Source organism: Macrobrachium nipponense, chromosome 21 (assembly GCF_015104395.2).
Source record: "Macrobrachium nipponense isolate FS-2020 chromosome 21, ASM1510439v2, whole genome shotgun sequence".
Taxonomy (NCBI): Eukaryota; Metazoa; Arthropoda; class Malacostraca; order Decapoda; family Palaemonidae; genus Macrobrachium; species Macrobrachium nipponense.
In genome coordinates, this window is record NC_087212.1 from 29,114,969 (window position 1) to 29,136,872 (window position 21,904).

A 21,904-nucleotide genomic window follows, 5' to 3' on the forward strand; every position below is an offset into this window, starting at 1 on the left:
GCAATGCTGTATTTTCGGTATCTTTGACCTTTCTAGCCAAAAATGAGAATCCTTCTAATCCTTGGCCGAGGAGTTTTGTGGTAAGGAACTTATCTGATTTGGTTGGACATGAGGAGGAAGAAAAGGCTCTTATGTCCAGTCAGGGCTATTAAGCAGTATCTGTTTGCCACTAAGGGTATTAGAGGACAATCTTCTAAGCTCTGGACCTCGGTTCAAATCTCTCTCGTCCTCTCTCTAAGAATGCTATATCGTTTCTTTATTAGAGAGCTTATCAGGAAGCTCACTCGCAGTCCGAGAACGACAATCTTTCCGTTTTGAGAGTTAAAGCTCACGAGGTTAGAGCAGTGGCAACTTCTTTAGCATTCAGAAAGAATTTATCTTTAGCTTCGATTCTTCAGAGCACGTTCTGGAGATCGAATTCGGTTTTTGCGAGTCATTATCTCAAAGAGATAGACGGTTTTCGAGAATTGTAAAACGTTAGGTCCGGTGGCGGTTTCTGGCATGGTGTTGGGAGAAACGGCACAGGGGTCGTCACCTCTATGCTAACTTTTCACCTTGAATAGGTTGTCGAGTTCAAGGGAAGCTGGGGGTACTGAGTACCTGGGATACTCACCAGTCTGTTAGGTCAGATTTTACAATGGTTGGGTATATATGTTTTTAAATCTGGTGTTGGTGACAAATGTTTTGTATGATTGAATTTCTGGTCTTAGCCCAGGGCAAGGGCAATCTTTGTTGTTACTATCCTCCGTCAGTCAGCCTGGACTCGCTTGAACTACGGAAGGATTCCACTCCTGTAGAGGCTAACTTTGGTCAAATTCCAATTCCTCTAACAATAGTAAGAAGAGCACCGACCAGAGGCAGTAACAGTCTGCTGTAGAGCTCTCTTACAAGGTACGGTACAACAGACACCTTGAGTGTTTACTGGTATTGCAATAAATGTAACCATTTAAAAATACTAGTGGTCCACTGAATCCCACCTTCCCATAAATGTGTAATCAGCTCTATAATTGTTCGGTAAGACACTACAATAAAAATGAAATTTTCATATTAAAATGAAGTTTTATTGTATACTTACCGAACAATTATGATTATACCCACCCTCCTCCCCTTAGGTGGACGGACGGGCGAGAAAGAATTGGATTCACCTGGCAGTTGTACCTGGTTCTCCCGCGAGTGGAGGGAGATGACGTCATCACCACCAGTGTTGGCGACGCCGACGCGCTAAATTTGAATTTAGTATCCTGCCGCTCGTGGAAATCACGGCTCTATAATTGTTCGGTAAGTATACAATAAAACTTCATTTTAATAATGAAAATTTCATTTTTGCATGTTGCCTACTCTCCAGGGTAAGATTTTTTGGAGGTTGACTTCTTATTAATTAGTCTTCTATCCTCCATTAAGCCATGTTACATTGCTTTGCCTCAGAGCTTTTGGCCACTGTGTCCTCCCACCTTGATTGCTACTCAAGCACTGTATGGTTAATTGGTGGGTGTTTTGAAATAGAATGTTCTTATTACAGTGAAAAGTTTGGTTCTTACAAACACAGTAAGGGTAGAGTAGAGCCTTTTCAAGCTTGACTCATACTTTTGGTGTGATATGGATTTCCACTTCCTTGGACATGAGTTGTATATGATTAAGTAGACTTATATAGAAAACTTGTTTAGTAAACACAGCATTTACTATATATTGAGTTGACATGGGGGAGTTAATTTAAGGAAGTATAACAGAAACCGCATTCTTTTTGAGTTGGTATGAGGGTTAGATCAACGAAATTTTAACTTTTTAATTTTTGCCTGAACTTTTGCTTTAACATCATTTTTAAGGCCACATATCACAAAAATTATCTTAAGGAGAATATCTTTCTATCACATGGGAAATAATGATGTACGTACTTGATTGAAACCTGAATTTTACATTCGATTGTATACTGTACCAAAGTGTCAAATTTTCTAAGGCAATTTGTATTTTTCATAGTTACAAACCTGAGGTCTTAACAATAGGATAATTTTCTAGCGCCTAGCTGGATCCGGTTGTAGATGAAAAAGCAAAGAATCTTGTGACATCTGGGAATGCGTGCTTATATCGCATGAAAACCAGTCAAGGACCGTGCACCCACACTACTGCGTTCAGTCTTCCTCAACCCAGGATGTCTTAAGAAGACAGAGGGGTGACTAGGGGTGGGCAGTACAACGTTAAGATCTCAGGTTTGTAGCTATGAAAAATACAAATTGTCTTAACAATAGGATAGACTTATACTTTAGTGGGAGGTACAGAAATCCTAAACCAGCTGGGGGCCTACCCACCAGTCCAACTCCAAAAGAAATATTTACATATTTACAGGAGAGGGATGATGCCTGTGAGAAGCTAGATAAACTGATATCAAACAACTCAGCCACTTGGTTACGTACAATGATATATAGGAAGATTCATTGCACCAGGGTTCGTTGTTACTCCTCACTCCCCCCTTGCTAGGGAGCTGAGTATATACTACTGAATAGAGGTTTTGACTATTTGAACAAAGCAACAAAATATCAGTATGACTACCTTACCCACCTGTATCAGACCAGTCTAGCGAATGATGTGTGTATTCCTCAACCCGCCCGTAGGAAGAAGGAAAGGAACAAGAGAAAGAAAGAGACCAGCCAACTCGCTCATTCTCTCTTCCACACAATTATTTTATGTAAGATACAAAAATGCCCGGTTAAGGGCAATGATGAGTTTCCACACAATTATCTTAGGTAAGATACAAAAATGCCTGGTTAAGGGCAGTGATGAGTTACATGAGCTGTTGGGGAGCCACCACAGGACCTAGGGAAAAAGTGAACATAGATCTGTGAACAACATCCTTAAGATAAAAGACGTGAACGTGGACTAGCGCTCAAAATTCTATAAACAGCCAATTTCTTTTTGAAAACCAGAGAGGGACCAATACCCCTTACATCATGTGCTCTAGCCTGCACAGACGTGGCGGCAGAATCATCTAGAGTCAAATATGCCAGTTTGATAGCTTCACATATCCAAAAAGAGATTGTATTTTGGGCACCTCATTCTTTGTACATGCCGTGCTAACAAAAAGCCCAAGGCAACCTGGCCTTAGATGTCGTGTCCTCTTAAGATAGCAACGCAGACCCCTGACAGGACATAACAAAAGCTCTTGAGAATCACCACCCACAAAATCATCCAGTGATGGAATGGAAAAGTAGGCAAACCTATCATCCTGCACCGAGGAATTCTGGGTTTTAGCCACGAATTCTGTGGCAAATTTGAAGGGTACTGACCCCCAACCCCTGGTGTACTTCACATCATAGCTCAGGCCATGTAGCTCCCCCACTCTCTTCGAAGAAGCCAAGGCCAGGAGGAAAACAGTTTGGAGTGTCAAGTTCCTGTATGATGAACAACGTAATGGCTCATAAGGAGTTTTAGTGAAATTTCTCAAGACTAAGGAAACATCCCACGTTGGAAGCTTGAGCTCTCTAGGAGAATACGACTGCTCAAACTCCTTAACTAGCAAGGAAAGTTCCCAGGATAAGAGGTCGATACCTCTAAGACGTAACACTAAACTCAGGGCCGCCCTGTAGCCTCTAATGGGGGAAACAGACAAGCTTTTCTCATCCCTGAGGAAGACCAAAAAGTCTGCTATGCGCTGAATAGAGATTCTGAGTGGAGAAAAACCCTATTTACGACACCAATCACAGTAAATTGCCCATTTCCCTTGGTAAATGGCAGAGGTAGACTTTCTGAGACTGCTGGACATATGTCCTGCTGTCTTCTGAGAAAAGCCTCTCGCTCAGAGGAGACACTTGTTAGCCTCCAACCATGAAGAGGCAGGGATTCTACTGACTGCTGGAATCTTTCTACCTGTGGCTGACAAAGATGCCTCCACAGGGTAATCTGCCTCGGCACCTCCGACAACGACGACAGCAGATCTGGAAACCATTCCGCCTGCGGCCACAGAGGGGCTACCAATGTTATCCTGAAACTGCAAACTCATCAACCTGTTCAGGACCTGGCGGATCAAACAAAAGGGAGGGAAGGCATACACTTCCAGGTTGTCCCAGGGATGTTGGAACACGTCCTCCGTTAACGCCAGAGGATCTGGGACCACCGAACAGAATACCTCCAGTTTCCTGTTGAACCGGGTCACAGAGAGGTCTAGAATAGGTCTCCCCCAAACCTGGAAGAGCCAGTCTGCCACAGCCTGATGGAGAGACCATTCTGTGCCTAGGATCTGACCCTGACGACTGAGCTGGTCCGCAACCACATTCCTTTTTGCTTGGGATATACCTGGCTGAGAGCTCCACCGAATTGCTGACCGCCCACTGGTGAATCTCGACTCTCAAAGTGTGAAGTTGATGTGAAACCAGTCTCCCCTGTTAGTTCACATAAGCAACCACCGTGGTGTTGTCTGACATGAGAGCAACAGAATGTCCCTCTACTTTCTCCCGAAATTCCTCCAGACCCAGAAAGGCTGCCCATAACTCTACGACGTTGATATGTTGCTCTGCCCTCGAAACTCCAAACTGCTGAAGTAATGAGGCTATCTAAATGAGCGCCCAACCTGCGAGGGAGGTATCTGAAAACAGAAGGAAGTCCGGCGGAAAAGAACACAGAGGAACACCCTTCAAGAGATTCTGGTCGTCCAACCACCAATGAAGATCTTCTCTCACTTCCAGAGACAAAGGAGCCCTTATTAGGGGTGAGTCCCCTGCCAGAGACCATAAGTCCCTCAGTCTCCATTCCAGAGACTGAAGATGAAGTCGCCCATGAGGGACCAGCATCTCTAGAGAAGACAAAATCCTCAGAAGAATATGCCACTGATGAGCCGACTGACCCTGTTGCGATAGGAAGTCGTGTGCCACTACTTGCAACTTCTCCAACCTGTGATCCAACTGGAAAACTCTTGAGACTGCTGTATTGAGGACCATGCCTAGATAGAGAATCCTTTGACTAGGTAAGAGATTTGACTTCTCATGGTTCACCATGATGCTGAGTTCCAGACAAAACTGAAGCAGACGATCTCTGTCGTGCAGCAGCTTCTCTCTGGAACTCACTAAGACCAACCAATTGTAGAGGTACCTTAGCAAACGGATCCCTTGAGCATGAGCCCAAGTTGAGACGAGAGAGAAGAAAACACCTGAGGGGCTGTGGTCAACCCGAAGCACAGGACTTTGAACTCGAAGACCTTGTCTCTGAGGGAGAAGTGAAGGAACTTCCTGGACGATGGATGAATAGGGATCAGGAAGTACGTATATGTCCTTTAGAACTATTGACAGCATGAAGTTGTCTTCCCTCACAGCTGCCAACACTGATCGCGGGGTCTCCATCTTGAACATCATCTTCCAGATGAAATGATTGAATGTGGATAAGTCGATCACAGGTCTCCATCCCCCTGACACCTTGGGCACCAAGATGTGACTGTAAAACCTTGGAGACAGACACACCACTTCCTTTATTGCACCTTTGTCCAGCGTTTTCTCCACTTCCTCCCGGAGAGCCAAGAACTTCTGAGAATCTGGGGGATACACTCACCTGTGCAGAGGTTTGTCCGAGAGTGGGAGAGAGAAGTCGAATGGTAGTAGATACCCCACCCAAAGGACATCTACTACCCACTTCTCTGCCCCATAACTCTGTCACTTGGCCCACTGGCCCGCCAGGCACCCTCCCACCTGTGGCAAGGGAGAGGGAGAGGTGCCCAACCTATTGATAACCCCCCTTATTTCTGCCCCTGGAGCCCCTCCTTGACCTGTAGGAGTGGGACCGAAAGGGTTGTTGGTCTTCTGACCTAGGCTGAGATGGATGGGAAGGCTCCACCAAAACCGAACTCGTAGACAGCCTACCAGGCGATGATCTCCGTACTTGCTGCTGAGCACGAGGAGGAGAAGGGATGGGACGTCTCAGAGAACGAGACTATGACTTGGACACAGCCTGGTGCACCAACCTCTCCTTTGTGTCAGCTCGCTGCTGGTCTATCACATCCTCCAGCTCAGTCTGAGGGAACAGGAACTGAGACTACAAAAGATCCCCATTCCTTAGCGCCAACAAGGACTCGGGGTCAACCGATCTTGCTGTCTGGACAAAGCCGCACCTGATCAGAGGAAGGTTAGCCCACAAATTGACGAAGTGTGTGAGATACAAGAATGCCTTGCCCCCAGACTGCAACAAACTGGCAAGAGAAGAAGCATTCACCAACCCTTCTGGGGACCTGTCAGATGCAATCTTGGCAAAGACTGTCAACCACAAGTCCAACCATGACACAGTCTGTAACATGGAGGTTGCCGTATACTCCAAAGCTGAAGCATTCTGTGGAGACAAGGACAGTGCCTCCGACCTCACTTGCTTCAAAGTCAACCCTGGCTTCGGATGTATAATGTCTGGGTTAAGATGACGAGGCAACAAGCAGGTAGAGTTTGTAGCATAATACTTCCTATGCCTCGTGATAGGTGGAGGAAGCAACTTGGAAGAACTTTACAGAAGAGACCCGTCCCAATCTGACACAAAAGTGCCCCGTTAAGGAAAGCTTAAACGACGACTTAGGATCTTGCATAGCCCCCAGCAAGGCTTCCAAGCAAGAAGGAGTGAAAGACAACTGAGCCTGAGTCCTACTTTCCAAATTATTGAACCCACAAATGAGATCAACTTCGGTAAAGGAAGACTAAAACACTTGCGTGTCTCCTTCCTCCTGCTCCGGCAATGGAGACCGACGATGAGAAGAAGATGCAGGCTTATCCAACACGCCTTCCTCGTGCAAACCAACTGTAGACCCAGCAGCCAAACAACCTGAAGCTCCAGCAGACCTGTCTGGACTGGAGCCAAGCGCCAAACCCTGCGATGAACCAACCACAACACTAGGAACACCACTATGAGTACTCGCAATAGATGAATCACATACGTGGCCTCGTCGGAGTCAAACCCCGAACAGCATCAATGGGAGGGAGAGATGAACACTCCGGCTGCACTACTTCTGCATTCATAACTTCGATCTTTTCCCAGGCACCTTAAGATCCTTATGATGATGAATAGGCTCTGGTGCAGATGAAGCAGAAGAATCAATAACATGCGCAGGTGCGCACGAGGTTGCAACACACTCGTGTCTTCAAGAAGAGGATGATGCAGCCACAGCAGATTGTACAGGAGACAAAACACTAACACTCTTGGGAACACTCGTTGACGAAGAAAAGGCAAAGTCCTTAACCCTCCAACGCTTGATATGCCAACGCGGTGGAGATAGGGGGGATGGAGGAGAGGATGACAGCAGCACTGATTCCTTACATATCCTCTTGGCAGGAGGAGGGGGCGACGCAACACGCTTGCTCGCAGCCTTCTCAGCCGACAAAGCTGCAAACCTATCTTCCAAAACTGTCTAATCTCTTAAGAACTGCCTGACATAAAGCCTCAGACGGACCCGCAAGAGAGGAAGGGAGAGGGTTTGTCCTGGATGGCAGCGATGATGTCACGGGAGCAAACGATGACGATACAGAGGAGCGAGGCAGCGCAGCAGCCCCAATCAACAACGCCGACATAGCAGTGAGAGACGACACAGGGAACTCGGAGTGACATCATCAATGGATGTGACGTCACCAATGTAACTGGGACAGATGGTAGTGGGAGTGACGTCACCAGCGGCGCTGACGTCACGGCCTCCCATTGACCCGAGCAAGTGGCAGGCGTCACTGGCGGAGCAATACAAAATGGCTGACCACAGCCACCAACGTAGAGAAGGCCAAGGGGAAGGGGAGAGCTGAGGGGCCCTGAGGGTGAAGGTGAACATCCATGAAATGCATCTGCAAACCCTCCAAGGAGGGTGAACCCTGTAGCCCAAGCAACACCCAGAGCGCTGCCATTTTGGATGCCTCTGAACCTGAAATATAAGAAACCGATGAAATAGTCTCCTCCCTCGCAGGAAGCAAACTAACTCCCAAAGAAGAGGGGCGACATTACACAATAAATCAGCCTGAGGACCTCCCGACACTTCCAACGACGAATTGATGGAAGAAAAGGAAGGAGACAGGCACGACAACACTAGCATCATGGGGTGTGACTGTGGAAGAAGACGAAGCATCGGGGGAAGGTGATGAAATCCTTCCCGTGAAGGAAGGGTCGAAACTTAATGATGCTCCCTCTTACTATAAAATAACTTCCACTGCGCTCTAGGCCACGCACGACATTCTGGGCAGGGATTCGTTATGGTACAAATGTTAGCACGACACCTACTGCATGGCGAGTGTTGGTCTGTAGCTGAAGAAGCCAGGAACCAAGAACACGGGAAACCCTGAGTTCCCGGGCACATAAGTTGGCGAGGCCAAGAAGAAGTAGAGGAAGCCATAACACTAGCACACACACACACACACAGACACAAATGAAAATGGGCAATGAACTGGGTAAAAGGCCGAGAGAGGGTAATGCGACTCTCACCCAGGCAGTTAAGAAAAAGACTGAACGCAGTAGTGTGGGTGCGCGGTCATTGCCCAGTTTTCACCCAATATATGCACACATTGCCAGATCTCACAAGAGTCCTTGCTTTTTCATTTACAATTTAACCAGATCCAGCTAGCCACTAGAAAATTATCCTGTTGTTAAGACTGAAGGTTTGTTCACGTATGAACAAAATATTTTTGGGAAGCCATCAGTTGTGTGCATGACCTGGTAAGTGGTGATAGTTTGAACTGTCCTGTAGAAGACTTACTGTAATGAAAAGCAAAGGGCTATCCCTCTCCTTCCCCCAGAAAAAAGGTAGAAATGTGGGTATGTACAGTAGGTAATAATATTGGTAAGGCATGTATGCCAGATGCCCCTAATCAAAGCAGGATTTAAAAACACAATCCTGCTGAGGTGACCCAGTAGGAAAAACATTAACCAAGAACTTGACCTTAAAATGTAAATCTCCTTGCATTTAAGAAAAATTTTTTCTGGTAAATCCCGTGAATTTAGAAATGTGACTGTGGTCTTTTATTTTGAAAAATAGTGATCCAGAGTAAACCCTACGTTTTAATGCTGTTGTTTCTTCATTTAGTTCTAGTGTTTAATTTGATGGCTGGTTTTGGTTAGGTTAATTTTGTTGCCTTATTAGTATCAGGTTAGAACCATTTAACTTAATTTAGTATTTTGACTGCTGTTATCTTAATGAGAAGTCTTATCTTCAAGTCGTAAGTTACATATGCTTGAGTCCATATTTGTAAGGATGTATCTTTGTAGACAAAGGAATGACACTTGCTTTTGGGAAAGTTAATGCATGACTAATAGTATTGCATTAAGTTGGTCACTGCTTGAAATTTTGCGATTAAGGGGAAGAGGGTGCTTTGTAGATAACTTAGTTCTCCATCATTAAAGCTTCCCACTAGCACCACCTTTTTGTTTAATTTACCAGTTTAGTGCTTCCCTTGGGAAAACTTGTAACTTCCAGCATGAATGTACCCCATTTTGGTTTTTTATAGTAGTACAGTATTGAAAGATTTTCGGCACAAGTTTTATTTCTGGATTTCCCACTTTCTACCTTACCTTGTACGTATATGCTGGTCTTGGGATTCCTTAATATTAACATGAAATATTCCCCATTAACAGGTCATCTGATTCAAATGTGACTGATATCAATATACCAACCACACAGGCCTTGAAAGTGCGAAAGTTTTCTAAAACGTAAGTGGTCGTTGAGCATAGATGTATTATATTACCTCATAATGCAGTGTAAATGTTGCATATTGCTCCCAAAAGTGTAGTTATTTTATAGAGACATACTGTAATCTTTCAAGTATATATTGTACATTTTGTTTTGTATGCTATTCCATAGAACACCAAGCATGAGTAGTATAATGGCTTTTGCATAAATCTTCTGTAACACAATAGGTCAGAAATGTATCAGTGCAATTCTCAAAAAATACAATATAATTGTTTTATGTAGGCTCTTAATTTTTGTGTACTTTATCTTACATATATTTATTTTTGTTACTTTCTCAACGTAATACAAATTCCATACCAGAACCACACTAAGGGTTATAGATTGAAATTTGAAGACCTTTTCATAATGAAACTGTAAATAATTGTCTTTACACCAGAAGCTGACCCTGATTTTTAGCTCAGATTATTTCAATTTTTAGAAGCCAAATTCTAGCTTCAGATGAAGTGAGCAGAGGTCATTAGGATACCTAGGAGACTTTGCACCAATTTTAAGCATATTAAAGTAGCTTTCTTCAAGAATTTATTGTTTTCAGATAAATTTTAAAATGTTCATTGTAATAGAAATGTTGCTTTCATAGGATTTCCCTTACTGTGGCTTTCTCATCACTTTTCTGAGACTTTCAGAACTTTCATTCTTTTCTTTCCCTGTATTAGTAAAGTATCAGCACAATTAGTTGCATATCTGTGGTCAGTGTAATGTATTTTAAGTTTTTTAAACATAACCCATGTCATGCAAATTTGTCTTTGGTACAGTCTTTTTAATGTTGTTCAAGCATTTGTTGAACTTTTTAGATGGTTTTTCAGCTGGGATCTATTTAAAAGAAGTATCATATAACTTCAGCCTTTTAATATAAATTATTTCTTTGTTTCTGTTTTGCATTCTTGAAAAGCAAGTGTTACTTTCTAATGAAGAAATATGAGTAATGTTAGGCTTGAATGAATTCTTGTGAATATGTAATTTTTACTGCAGGTTATTGCTTAAACCAAGTACTTTAGCAACCTTTGTGGAGCAAATCCGATGATTAATTAGAACAGAAATAGTCACTTAAGTGATGAAAATTTGTTGATGGATATAAGAATTGAAATGGCCTAAGTGATAGAGAAGGAAAAGATTGAAGGTATTTTGCTCCCTTGGTTTTTTTATATGAATATAATTTTTCAACCTATTTCACTTTAGAATATTTCAGAATGGTAGTTTGGGACCTAAATATTGCATATTAACTACAGCCTAGCTGCTCTATTGTGTTGGTGGCAGAAGTCTCTGGTGTGTGGCTCTGTTTCTTAAGAAAAATATTAGTCTATTATAGGATTGGTGATGAGTCGTCCATGTAGTCTGCATGAGGTAAGCCAGTTTCCCCGTCCTTGACACTCCTTGTAACTTTTCTCATTTCTCAAGGATTTAAAAAATTATTCAGTTTCCCTCACCACAGTTCAAAAAGTTAATGCATATGCTTGCTTACTGATAAAGGAGACTGTAATTTGCATAAGGCTGTAGACATAAAGAAGTGACTAACAAAGATCAATATGGCACTCTTAATGATTTATGGGATGCAAATTTCAAAATATTGTAGTTTTTAGGTTAAAACTATTTTTTATCTTAGTGACAAACCTAACTGAAGAGTTTCTGTAGTGGTCTCTTTAAGAAGCTCTCCTTTGAGTGTGATGAAGCTAGTGAATCTAGTCATGCTTTTCATGGACCTGCATCTCTATTATTCTTCTCAAGCCATATTTTCTAAAAGTGGCATTTAATTAAGATAATGTCTTAGACTACAGTGGTAAGGACCTTAAGGTTCCACTGACTGCATTAAGATGAGGTCACTATAGTCGATTCACATAAGGTAGATTCTTGTGCCTACGAGATGTTTGTTTGGCGGCCTCTGATTGGCTGGTACCGGGAGGTAGGCTGCTCACTCAGTGTGTCATAATTTTGTTTGTAGCTTAGAAAATGTACAACTAAATGATCTTTTCCTGAAATCAACAAGATAAAACACAAAGGAATTACAACGAGTAAAAGTGAAGAGAGAAACATTTCATTCTTTATACCTATTTTTTATTTATCATCGGATTTTGCATAATTTATGCGATCAAGAGAAAATAAATCTTGTGTTTTTAAACAAAAAAATCACCCTGAATACGCTGGTGCTTTCAGATTTTAGATGCGTGTAATATGTAAACAGGAAATGAAGAATATGTCTGAAAATGTTGCATCCATACTTTACTCAGCCTGAAAGGAAATCAATCTTTAATTCTTTGTTGTTTATTACTCCACTGAGATTATCATTTTATATCGCTCAAAAAAGTTTGTGATATCTCTTTTGTTTGAAACTATATTCATAAAATAAAATTAGAAACAATATTCAGAAACAACCTGACTAAAAGCTTAGGCTGAGTTGAAGAGTGCGAAGTCTGTCCACAGAGTTCAACTTCTTTGCTTGACTAAATTCCCAGCGGCCCGTCTAGATCTGAGCTAGCGATACCAGATGCATCCATCTGATTATTATTATTTTTTTCGTTATCATATATGTATGTCCAGACATACTGTATGATATTGGATTGAAAAAGTTCGGCAGTCTTAATGGGAATTCTGTATATTTAATTACAGAAAAGGTAATGATATAACATGCAAAATATTGTCAAAATGCAACCCTTATATTGCTAATTGGCAACTCAAATCTCTTGCTGAGACGAACACGCAACGGCGACACCTTGCAGCTCCCAGTCTCTCGGCAATGCCGTCTAACTTGAATAATTTACGGATGCAAGGTAATAAAATATATTCATTTTCTCTTCACATATTACACGCATCTAAAATCTGAAAGCACCAGTGTATTCAGGGTGTATTTGTTGTATGAAAACAAATTTTATTTTATCTCGATGGCGTTAATGATGCAAAATCCGATGATAAGTAATAACAGGTATAAAGAATTAAGTGCTTCCCTCTTCAATTTTATTCGTTGTAATTCCTTTATGTTTTATCTTATTGATTTCAGGAACAGATGACTTAGTGGATAATTAATACCGAATCCTATGGTATGACCTAATCTTTCCTATCTTGAGCAAAGCGTGAGATAATTGAAGAAATATAAACATATTGCTAGTTTTCTATGCCACAAACGAAAATAATGACACACTGAGCGAGCGGCCTACCTCTCATTACCAGCCAATCAGAGGCCGCCAAACAAATGTCTCATAGGCACAAGAATCTATCTTAAATGAATCTTCTATACACACACTTAACTTCAGGGACAGTATCACCATGATTGTTCCCGGTTTAGGGTTTGTGCTATCAGTGTACCCAAGAGGTGCACTGCAGGCATTAGTGAGGGTGTTGCCTTCATCATTTCGGCCCCTAGCTGCATCTACATTGTAACCTTTTACTTTGCCTGTACGTACTTTTCTTCCCTTTTTGTTCCCTTTCTTCATTATTACTCTCCAAAGCCTCTATTGCTTCATAATGCAACTTTGGTTGGTCCTCACAGTTCTACCTTGAGATCCATCTACTACTTCCTATATCTTTTACTTTGGGATCCTCTTCATCTTACTGCCTAACAAATCCAATTCCTGCTTTTCACTGTCTTGAGGGGTGAATGGCCAAATGCCTCCCAGTGGCTGGCTTGATAGCTAAAATTTCATAAATCGATTGTCAAGGATGGTGTTTTTTTTTGGAGGGGAGGTGAGTAGGATTGGTTGAAGGCAGATTATGGTAAAAAAAAAAAAAATTTTGTAGTCACTTATAGGGTGTCATAGGTTGGCTATTCAGCACAAAAAAAAAAAAAAAAAAAAAAAAAACCCACTTGTAAGGAAAGAGCTCAGCACTAGAGCTGACACAATCAGTTCATGAAGAGGAGGACCCTGTATAGAGATGAAAACTGTGATTTCAGTCCTTTGCTACATCTAACAAAAGTTGCCCTGATCAGGTTTTCAGTAGTTTGGTGACACCATACAAGCTCATTTGTGTTGTGTCTGTAATTATAAGTAACTTCACAGGTTAGCAAACGTGGCTTCTATTTCTTACATAGAATCTATAACTGTATGTTATTTGGTTTGGAGGTGGTATTTTACCAGGTTTACCAGATGGAGTGTGGAAAATATAATTTGTATGTTAGGAAATACTGCATTTGTTGGTACTTAGTTATTCAGGTGTTTTTATCTACGGTAATTGGTTTGTCAGCAGTGTGATGTTATTTAGGGGTCTCTATGATTTGTGAGTACGTACAGTGTTTTGCAAACACCTTTTACATCTTAATGCAAATTATAGCTGCAGATAATTTGTATTTAGGACTTTAATATTTTTTTCTCATTAGTATATATTGTAATCAGACCACTGATTCAAAATACTTAATTCTCATAGGGCGAGCAGTCTTTAGTGTGAAAGATCTTTGCAATAAGAATATTTCAAAAATCTTTTCTCCAAATTAGTTCTGTAATATGAATTACATTGGTATGAGTAGTACTTTAATAATTGGTGCTTGCAGCTTTATGGATTTCATGGTGCATGTTTTGAAAGTCTTTGTGATAGTCATTTTGGGTTAAAAGACCTAGGTTTTCATCTTTGTAATATGTATGTTGTTGGCAAAAGTAGTGATAGTGAAATTAAATCTTTTTCTTTGCTTTCCGAAACAAAAGTGCATAATGTCCTGAAGTCACCAAATTTGACATGTTCAATATCTGCTCAGTGAGTGATAATTTAGAAATGTTTCCCCAGTAATTGCAGGTCCTTGGAATTTTTGGGGGCGTTGAGGCTTGTACAACTGTGTCTCTCTCGAAGAATGTTGAACTATGTTGTCTGAATTCCAGCTTTTAGTTGTTAGACACTAGATAAAGCTGGCTTTGATTAAGGGCACTCCTTTTGTGAGTTGCCTGTTAACTGTTAGAATTTCATATTTCAAATTAGATTTTTCATGTAGTTTTCCACAACTTCTTGGAAGCTTGCTGCTTTGTAATTTTTTGGTTTGCCTTATAACAAGTAAATTTCTGTGCGCTTGCCGGATCAATTTGCAGAGCCTTTTGTTTGTGGAGCTTAGCTTTTTATACATAAATGATTTTTTGGTAAAATATTTAGCTTTGATATGCTACTTGAACTATTAAAAAAAATCTTTGCTATCCAAGGAAAATAGATGTAAACTGCCTGTTATTTGTGATAGCTAGTTTTTTTTTTTTTTTGTACATTGTAAGCTGAACTTTATGGCATGCACTGGTAGCAATTTGTTTCATATAGTACATGTACTATATTTTTGTTTGATTCTGTGTATATTTTATTTGTTAAACAACCTGCGTGCCCAGGGCATAATATCATAACATTAGCTACATGCAGCATATGCACAGCCTCTTGAACTTAAAAGATACTTCAAATGTTTTGTATTGGTAAAATCCTTTTTTTGATATACAGTAGTATCTTGTCAGATAAATTTTTTGTAAACCGAGTTCTTGTATACATCCACAGATTCTGATAAGTTTCTCCAAGTTAAATTTATTTTCTTTGTACAATGAATATTCTAGCTGGATGTTTTTATTGTAGTGTCTTACCGAACAATTATAGAGCCGTGATTTCCACGAGCGGCAGGATACTAAATTCAAATTTAGCGCGTCGGCGTCGCCAACACTGGTGGTGATGACGTCATCTCCCTCCACTCGCGGGAGAACCAGGTACAACTGCCCAGGTGAATCCAATTCTTTTCCTGCCGGCGTCCGGTGAACATCGGTGGTCGGTGCGGTTGGATGACTTTGCTTCGCTTTTTTTCTTGTGGATTTGATCTTCGGAATTGGTGAAGTACTCTTTTTTGGCGTTGTTGTTATTTTGCTTTTTATTTAGGCGTTGCCATGTCGGATTCTAGTCCGTCGGGAGTTAGGTTTTGCATCTCAGGATGTAAAACTAGATTATCCAAGTTAGAGTATGATTCTCACACTAAATGTGTTTTAAGTGTAGGGGACAGGTTTGTTCCGCAGCAATCGAACCATTTGAACGACTGTAGTGATTGGACTGATTCTCAATGGAAGTTTTTTTAGTTCATACTCGGAGAAATTAGCTAAAGACAGAATTAGAAAAGCAGCGCTTAGGGAAAGTAGACTTAGCTCTGCTTCGTCTTGCGATGCATCTGTTCCTTCTGTTTCTCCTCAAATTGTTATGTCTCCTTTAACTACACCTCCTATTCCTCCTACTAATCCCACTTCTCCGGCTTCCCGTGTAGTTTCTTCCGACACCATTGCCAGTCTGGAATCGAGGTTAGATCAGAAATTTTCGGTACTAGCGAATACGGTTTTGCAACTTGGTAATTCAGTTAAGACGTTTTTGGAGAAAGCGGCTTCAGGTAAGAGTGTAGTTGAGGGTGCGTCTGTCTGTCCTGACACGTCTCCTAGACAAAGGTCACTGTCCAGCTCCCCCGCACCGGGGAGAAGACATACCGGAAGTCCAAGGGAGTCGATCGGGATTTGCCCACAGACAGGCGCCTCTCTTGTTGAGCCTGTTGCGCCTCAACAGGGCTCGGTTAAGCGTTGGAAAGGTGTTGCGGTCAGACGCCTTTCGAATGATTCAAGCGATTCGTCTCCGGTCGCGCGGCGCTCTTGGCGAGATTCGCCCCGTTTCGCGTCCCTTAAGAGGCGTTCAGGCGCCGATTCTTCGCCTCCTCCAGTCAAGCGGTATAAGGAGCCTGAGAGTAGGGTTGCGCCGCGGCCGTTAGCGGCTCGTTCGTCGCCTCAATCTGTGCCTTTTTCGGCTCCATCTACTAGTAGAGATTGTGGTTTTAGCGCTGTAGCTAGCAGTTCTAAGGGTGTTTCTTTAGGCGCTTTTTTCGTCTGTTACGCCTGATGCGCCTGTTTCGCCTCGAATTTCGGCGGCTCCGAGCGAGGCGCAAGTAGTTTTTCCGCCTCCTGCTGAACATTTAGGCTCTTCCAAGCCTACGTTAACTGTTTTTGATTCGTCTCTGGCGCCTTTGCGCAAGCAGTTAGAGATGTTAACCAACTGGATGAATGAGTCCAAGGGTGGTTCGAAACCTTCAGATCAGGTTGTAGTTCCGTCTACTTCTTCGGCGGTATCGGAGAATGAAGAAGTAGTAGAGGAGGAGGATTCACATCACCTCTCGTGTTATTCACGTCTCCTTAGATTTCTTCTGGTATCTTATCCAGATTATTTTGAGAAAGCGGCTCCGCGCTCCCCAACTTCGACTTTTTTGATGAGGAGGAAAACTTCAGACCCTCTCCTCCCAAAACTTGTTCTATCTAAAGCGGTTAGACATTCGTTGAAAGAGACTGAGAAATGGACGTTCTATGAAAAGAGACCTTAAGGGAAGGCTCTTTTTGCTTACCCTCCCTCTAAGTTGCTTCGTAAGAGGTATAGGTTTTATGTAACTGGGGAAGCTCCTTCTCTGGGATGTTCTGCCTCCTCCCAGGGAGACTTCTCCAGTTTAATCGACTCCTCTAGAAGATCTGCTTTCGCCGCAGCGAAAGTTTTCTTTACAGCGCCTGAGTTGGACCACGTTGTAAAGAATCAATTTAAACTTTTGGAAGTCTTTAGCTTCCTTGATTGGACTATTGGCGCTTTAGCGGCCAAGATCGAAGACTGTCCTTCTCTTTCTCAGGAGTTAGCGGAGGATTGGATTGGTGTTCTGTCCTGTGCGGACAAATCCATTAGGGATGGATGTGATGAGTTAGCTTCGCTCATCTCCTTTGGTACCCTTAAGAAAAGGCAACTTTGGTGCTCCTTTGCTTCTAAAAGGGTTACTTCCCAACAGAAGTCTGCTCTCTTGTTTGCTCCTTTGTGAAGATAACCTCTTTCCAGACGATGTAGTGTTGTCAATTTCGTCTGCGCTAGATAAGAAATCTACTTCGGATTTTTACTGGCACAGTCTACTAAGAGACCTAAAGCTCCTGTGGAGACTGTTCCTTCGGTTTCTCCTCTGGCCCAAGTGCCTTTTCGAGGGAGAAAACCCAAGCGCTTCTTCGGCCGAAGTCGAATTTGCGACCTCAGTCTAAGGCCCCGGCCAAGGTTAACAAACCTTCCAAATGAAAGCTCGGTTCTTCATGCACCATTGTTGGGAGCCAGGCTGGCTCTGTTTTGGGAGGAATGGGAAAACAGAGGAGCAGAAGCCTGGGTAGTGCAAGTACTCAAGTTCGGCTATCGTATTCCTCTCGTTTCACCTCCCTCGCTCTCACCTGTGCCAATTCCATTCCAGGCATACTCTCCGGGCTCAGACAAATTTCTGGCGCTAGCCGCAGAAGTGGAAGCGCTTGTTCTCAAAGAAGCGATAGAACAGATAGAAGGGGATTTTCCTCCAGGCTTTTACAATCGCCTTTTTGTAGTTCCCAAGTCATCAGGGGGCTGGAGGCCGGTTTTGGATGTGAGCGCCCTGAACTTGCATGTCCAGAAAACAAAATTTCATATGGAGACCACTCGGTCGGTTTCTGGAGTCCCATCAGACAGGGGGATTGGATGGTCTCTCTGGACATGCAAGACGCTTATTTTCACATTCCGATACATCGCGAATCTCGGAAGTACCTGAGGTTCATGTTCGAAGGCAAGGTGTTTCAGTTTCGGGCGCTTTGCTTCGGACTAGCGACCGCTCCTCAAGTTTTCACCAGGGTTCTATCCCCGATAGGAAGCTGGCTGCACATATTAGGAGTAAGAATCTCCCTCTATCTGGACGATTGGCTTCTCCGGTCGGAATCAGAGAGTCGGTGCATGAAGGACCTTGGAACAACTCTGGATCTTGCCAGAAAGTTAGGAATTCTGGTCAACAAACAGAAGTCCCAGTTGGTTCAATCTCAGACATCCTTTATTTGGGGATGATTCTGAATGCTCAAGTTTTTCGGGCTTTTCTGTCCCCGAAGGGGGTTCAAGGCTGTCTGGAGACAGTTCAGGAGTTCTTGGACAAAAAGGTAAGTTGTCTGCCAATCAGTGGATGAGGCTCCTGGGCAAATTGATGTCAGTGGAGAAATTTGTGACGTTGGGAAGACTGCACCATGAGACCTCTGCAGTTTTTCCTGAGAGCCTCTTGGTGCAGGAAGACACAACCAGACTCGATTACCTTTCCTGTCACAGATCAAATAAAAGAGGACCTAAGGTGGTGGCTCTCTCGAGCAAGGTTGGAAGAAGGGTTAGATTTACGACCCATCCTCCCGAACCTACAGTTCTTTTCCGACGCATCGGACACAGGTTGGGGAGCCCTACTGGGAAATCAACGGACTTCAGGAGCTTGGTCGGAGAAGGAGAAGAAGTTCCACATAAATGTAAAGGAACTGTTAGCAATTTTCTTGGGGCTCAGACAGTTTCGGAGCTTAGTAGAAGGTCGAGTAGTGGCAGTGCATTCCGACAACTCCACGGCTCTCTCGTACGTGCGGAAACAGGGGGGGACTCAGTCTTTCTCTCTGTACGAAGTAGCCAAGGATCTCCTCCTGTGGTCAAACGAAGCGAAGGTTCAGCTAGTCCCGAGATTTGTTCCAGGGAAAGATGAACTCCTGGCGGACGAGTTAGTCGTCAACAGCAAGTGGTTACCTCTGGAGTGGACTTTGGACAACAAGATTTGTCAGAAACTTTGGCGCCTTTGGGGACGACCGTCAATAGACCTGTTCGCGACATCAAGGAACAACCGTCTTCCTCTCTTTTGTTCTCCAGTCCCAGATCCTCTAGCTTGGTCGGTAGAACGCAATGCTGTTGGATTGGTCGGGTCTGGAAGCTTATGCATTCCCTCCGTTCCTTCGGTCTAATAAGAGAGGTGCTAAACAAGTTCATGTCGCACAGCAATGTAACACTAACGTTAATCGCTCCCTTTTGGCCCAGGAAAGAGTGGTTCCTGGACCTTCTCCAGTTGTTAGTAGACTTCCCCAGACTTCTTCCTCCAGAGAAGTGGCTTCTCAAACAACCTCACTTCAAGAGGTTCCACCAAAAACTTGTCCGCTCTAGCTCTGACAGGGTTCAGACTGTCCGGAATCTTGTCAGAGCGAAAGGATTTTCAAGAAGAGCTGCAGAAGCTATCGCTCGTTGTAGGATGAGAGTCTTCTAACAAACTCTATCAAGGGAAGTGGAGAATCTTCAGAGAGTGGTGTAGAAGTGCTAAAGTCTCTACTTCTGCGACCTCTTTAACAGAAATAGCAGATTTTCTTCTATTTCTTAGGAACTCTAAGAAACTGGCTCCTTCGACGATCAGAGGATATAGAGCCATGCTCTCTTCGGTTTTTCGACATCGAGGTTTGGATATTTCCTCCAATTCAGATCTGTCGGACCTCATTAGGTCTTTCGAAACCACTAAGCTCCCGCAAGATACAGTGGCTTGGAACTTAGATGTGGTGCTTAAGTTCCTCATGGGGCCACCGTTTGAGCCTTTGAAGTCGGCTTCACTCAGGAACTTGACTAAGAAGGCACTCTTTCTTATTGCACTAGCTTCTGCTAAGCGTGTCAGCGAATTGCACGCTATAGACAAAGAGTCGGTTTCTCTCAAGGCAATGCTGTATTTTCGGTATCTTTGACCTTTCTAGACAAAAATGAGAATCCTTCTAATCCTTGGCCGAGGATTTTTGTGTAAGGAACTTATCTGATTTGGTTGGGACATGAGGAAGAAAGGCTCTTATGTCCAGTCAGGGCTATTAAGCAGTATCTGTTTTGCCACTAAGGGTATTAGAGGACAATCTTCTAAGCTCTGGACCTCGGTTTCAACAAAATCCCCTATCGTCCTCTTTCTAAGAATGCTATATCGTTCTTTATTAGAGAGCTTATCAGGGAAGCTCACTCGCAGTCCGAGAACGACAATCTTTCCGTTCTGAGAGTTAAAGCTCACGAGGTTAGAGCAGTGGCAACTTCTTTAGCATTCAGAAAGAATTTATCTTTAGCTTCGATTCTTCAGAGCACGTTCTGGAGATCGAATTCGGTTTTTGCGAGTCATTATCTCAAAGAGATAGAAACGGTTTTCGAGAATTGTAAAACGTTAGGTCCGGTGGCGGTTTCTGGCATGGTGTTGGGAGAAACGGCACAGGGGTCGTCACCTCTATGCTAACTTTTCACCTTGAATAGGTTGTCGAGTTCAAGGGCAGCTGGGGATTACTGAGTACCTGGGATACTCACCAGTCTGTTAGGTCAGATTTTACAATGGTTGGGTATATATGTTTTAAATCTGGTGTTGGTGACAAATGTTTTGTATGATTGAATTTCTGGTCTTAGCCCAGGGCAAGGGCAATCTTTGTTGTTACTATCCTCCGTCAGTCAGCCTTGACTCGCTTGAACTACGGAAGGATTCCACTCCTGTAGAGGCTAACTTTGGTCAAATTCCAATTCCTCTACAATAGTAAGAAGAGCACCGACCAGAGGCAGTAACAGTCTGCTGTAGCTCTCTTACAAGGTAAGGTACAACAGACACCTTGAGTGTTTACTGGTATTGCAATAAATGTAACCATTTAAAAATACTAGTGGTCCACTGAATCCCACCTTCCCATAAATGTGTAATCAGCTCTATAATTGTTCGGTAAGACACTACAATAAAAATGAAATTTTCATTATTAAAATGAAGTTTTATTGTATACTTACCGAACAATTATAGAGCCGTGATTTCCACGAGCGGCAGGATACTAAATTCAAATTTAGCGCGTCGGCGTCGCCAACACTGGTGGTGATGACGTCATCTCCCTCCACTCGCGGGAGAACCAGGTACAACTGCCCAGGTGAATCCAATTCTTTCTGCCCGTCCGTCCACCTAAGGGGAGGAGGGTGGGTATAATCATAATTGTTCAGTAAGTATACAATAAAACTTCATTTTAATAATGAAAATTTCATTTTTCAACCACTTGAGCTGATGTTATGATTAATCAATGACAACTATGTAACAGCATTCTTGGGTAAAAGAATTAATATTGTTACCAGAAAACCAGTGGCTCTGGCCCAGGTTCAAGAGGCCCCAGTTGCACCCAAGACTTCAAATGACCAAGAGGGAATACGAGATTCTGTGGATCGCTTGAAGGAGAAAGCTAACGACACACTTTGTGCTATTAGGGACAAACTTAACCCAAATATTTGCATTCAAAAGGCTAAGGACAAAGTTAAAGTTAAGATAGAGGAGAAAGTTACAAAAAAATTGGATCCCACAGGGACCATCAGGTTGTAAGTGTGATTTAGTTGTTTCTTCTGTTTTGCAAGTCTTGATATGCTTTTTAAGCTTGTTGGGGTCTTCAGTTTTGATCTTGGTAGATAAGGACTGCGCTTTCATGAGCATGGCTATTTGGAAATTCATTGAAATTTGGGACAGGAAAATTT

General features: G+C 42.8%; 1 protein-coding gene across 6 annotated transcripts in view; it reads left to right on the forward strand.

Annotated features, from left to right (window-relative positions):
* LOC135197882 (protein shisa-5-like) overlaps positions 1-21,904 on the forward strand; it is a 137,825-nt gene that overhangs the window by 42,016 nt on the left and 73,905 nt on the right. For 4 of the 6 annotated variants that reach the window (XR_010310674.1, XM_064225088.1, XM_064225090.1 and 1 more), the window contains exons 3-4: positions 9,559-9,633; positions 21,515-21,751. Coding sequence is in view for 5 of the 6 variants with exons in the window: in XM_064225088.1 (XP_064081158.1) it covers positions 9,559-9,633; positions 21,515-21,751 (312 nt within the window). In the remaining variant the exon portion in view is untranslated. The remainder of the gene's footprint in view (positions 1-9,558; positions 9,634-21,514; positions 21,752-21,904) is intronic. The other 2 variants (XM_064225091.1, XM_064225092.1) reach the window with 2 other exon arrangements.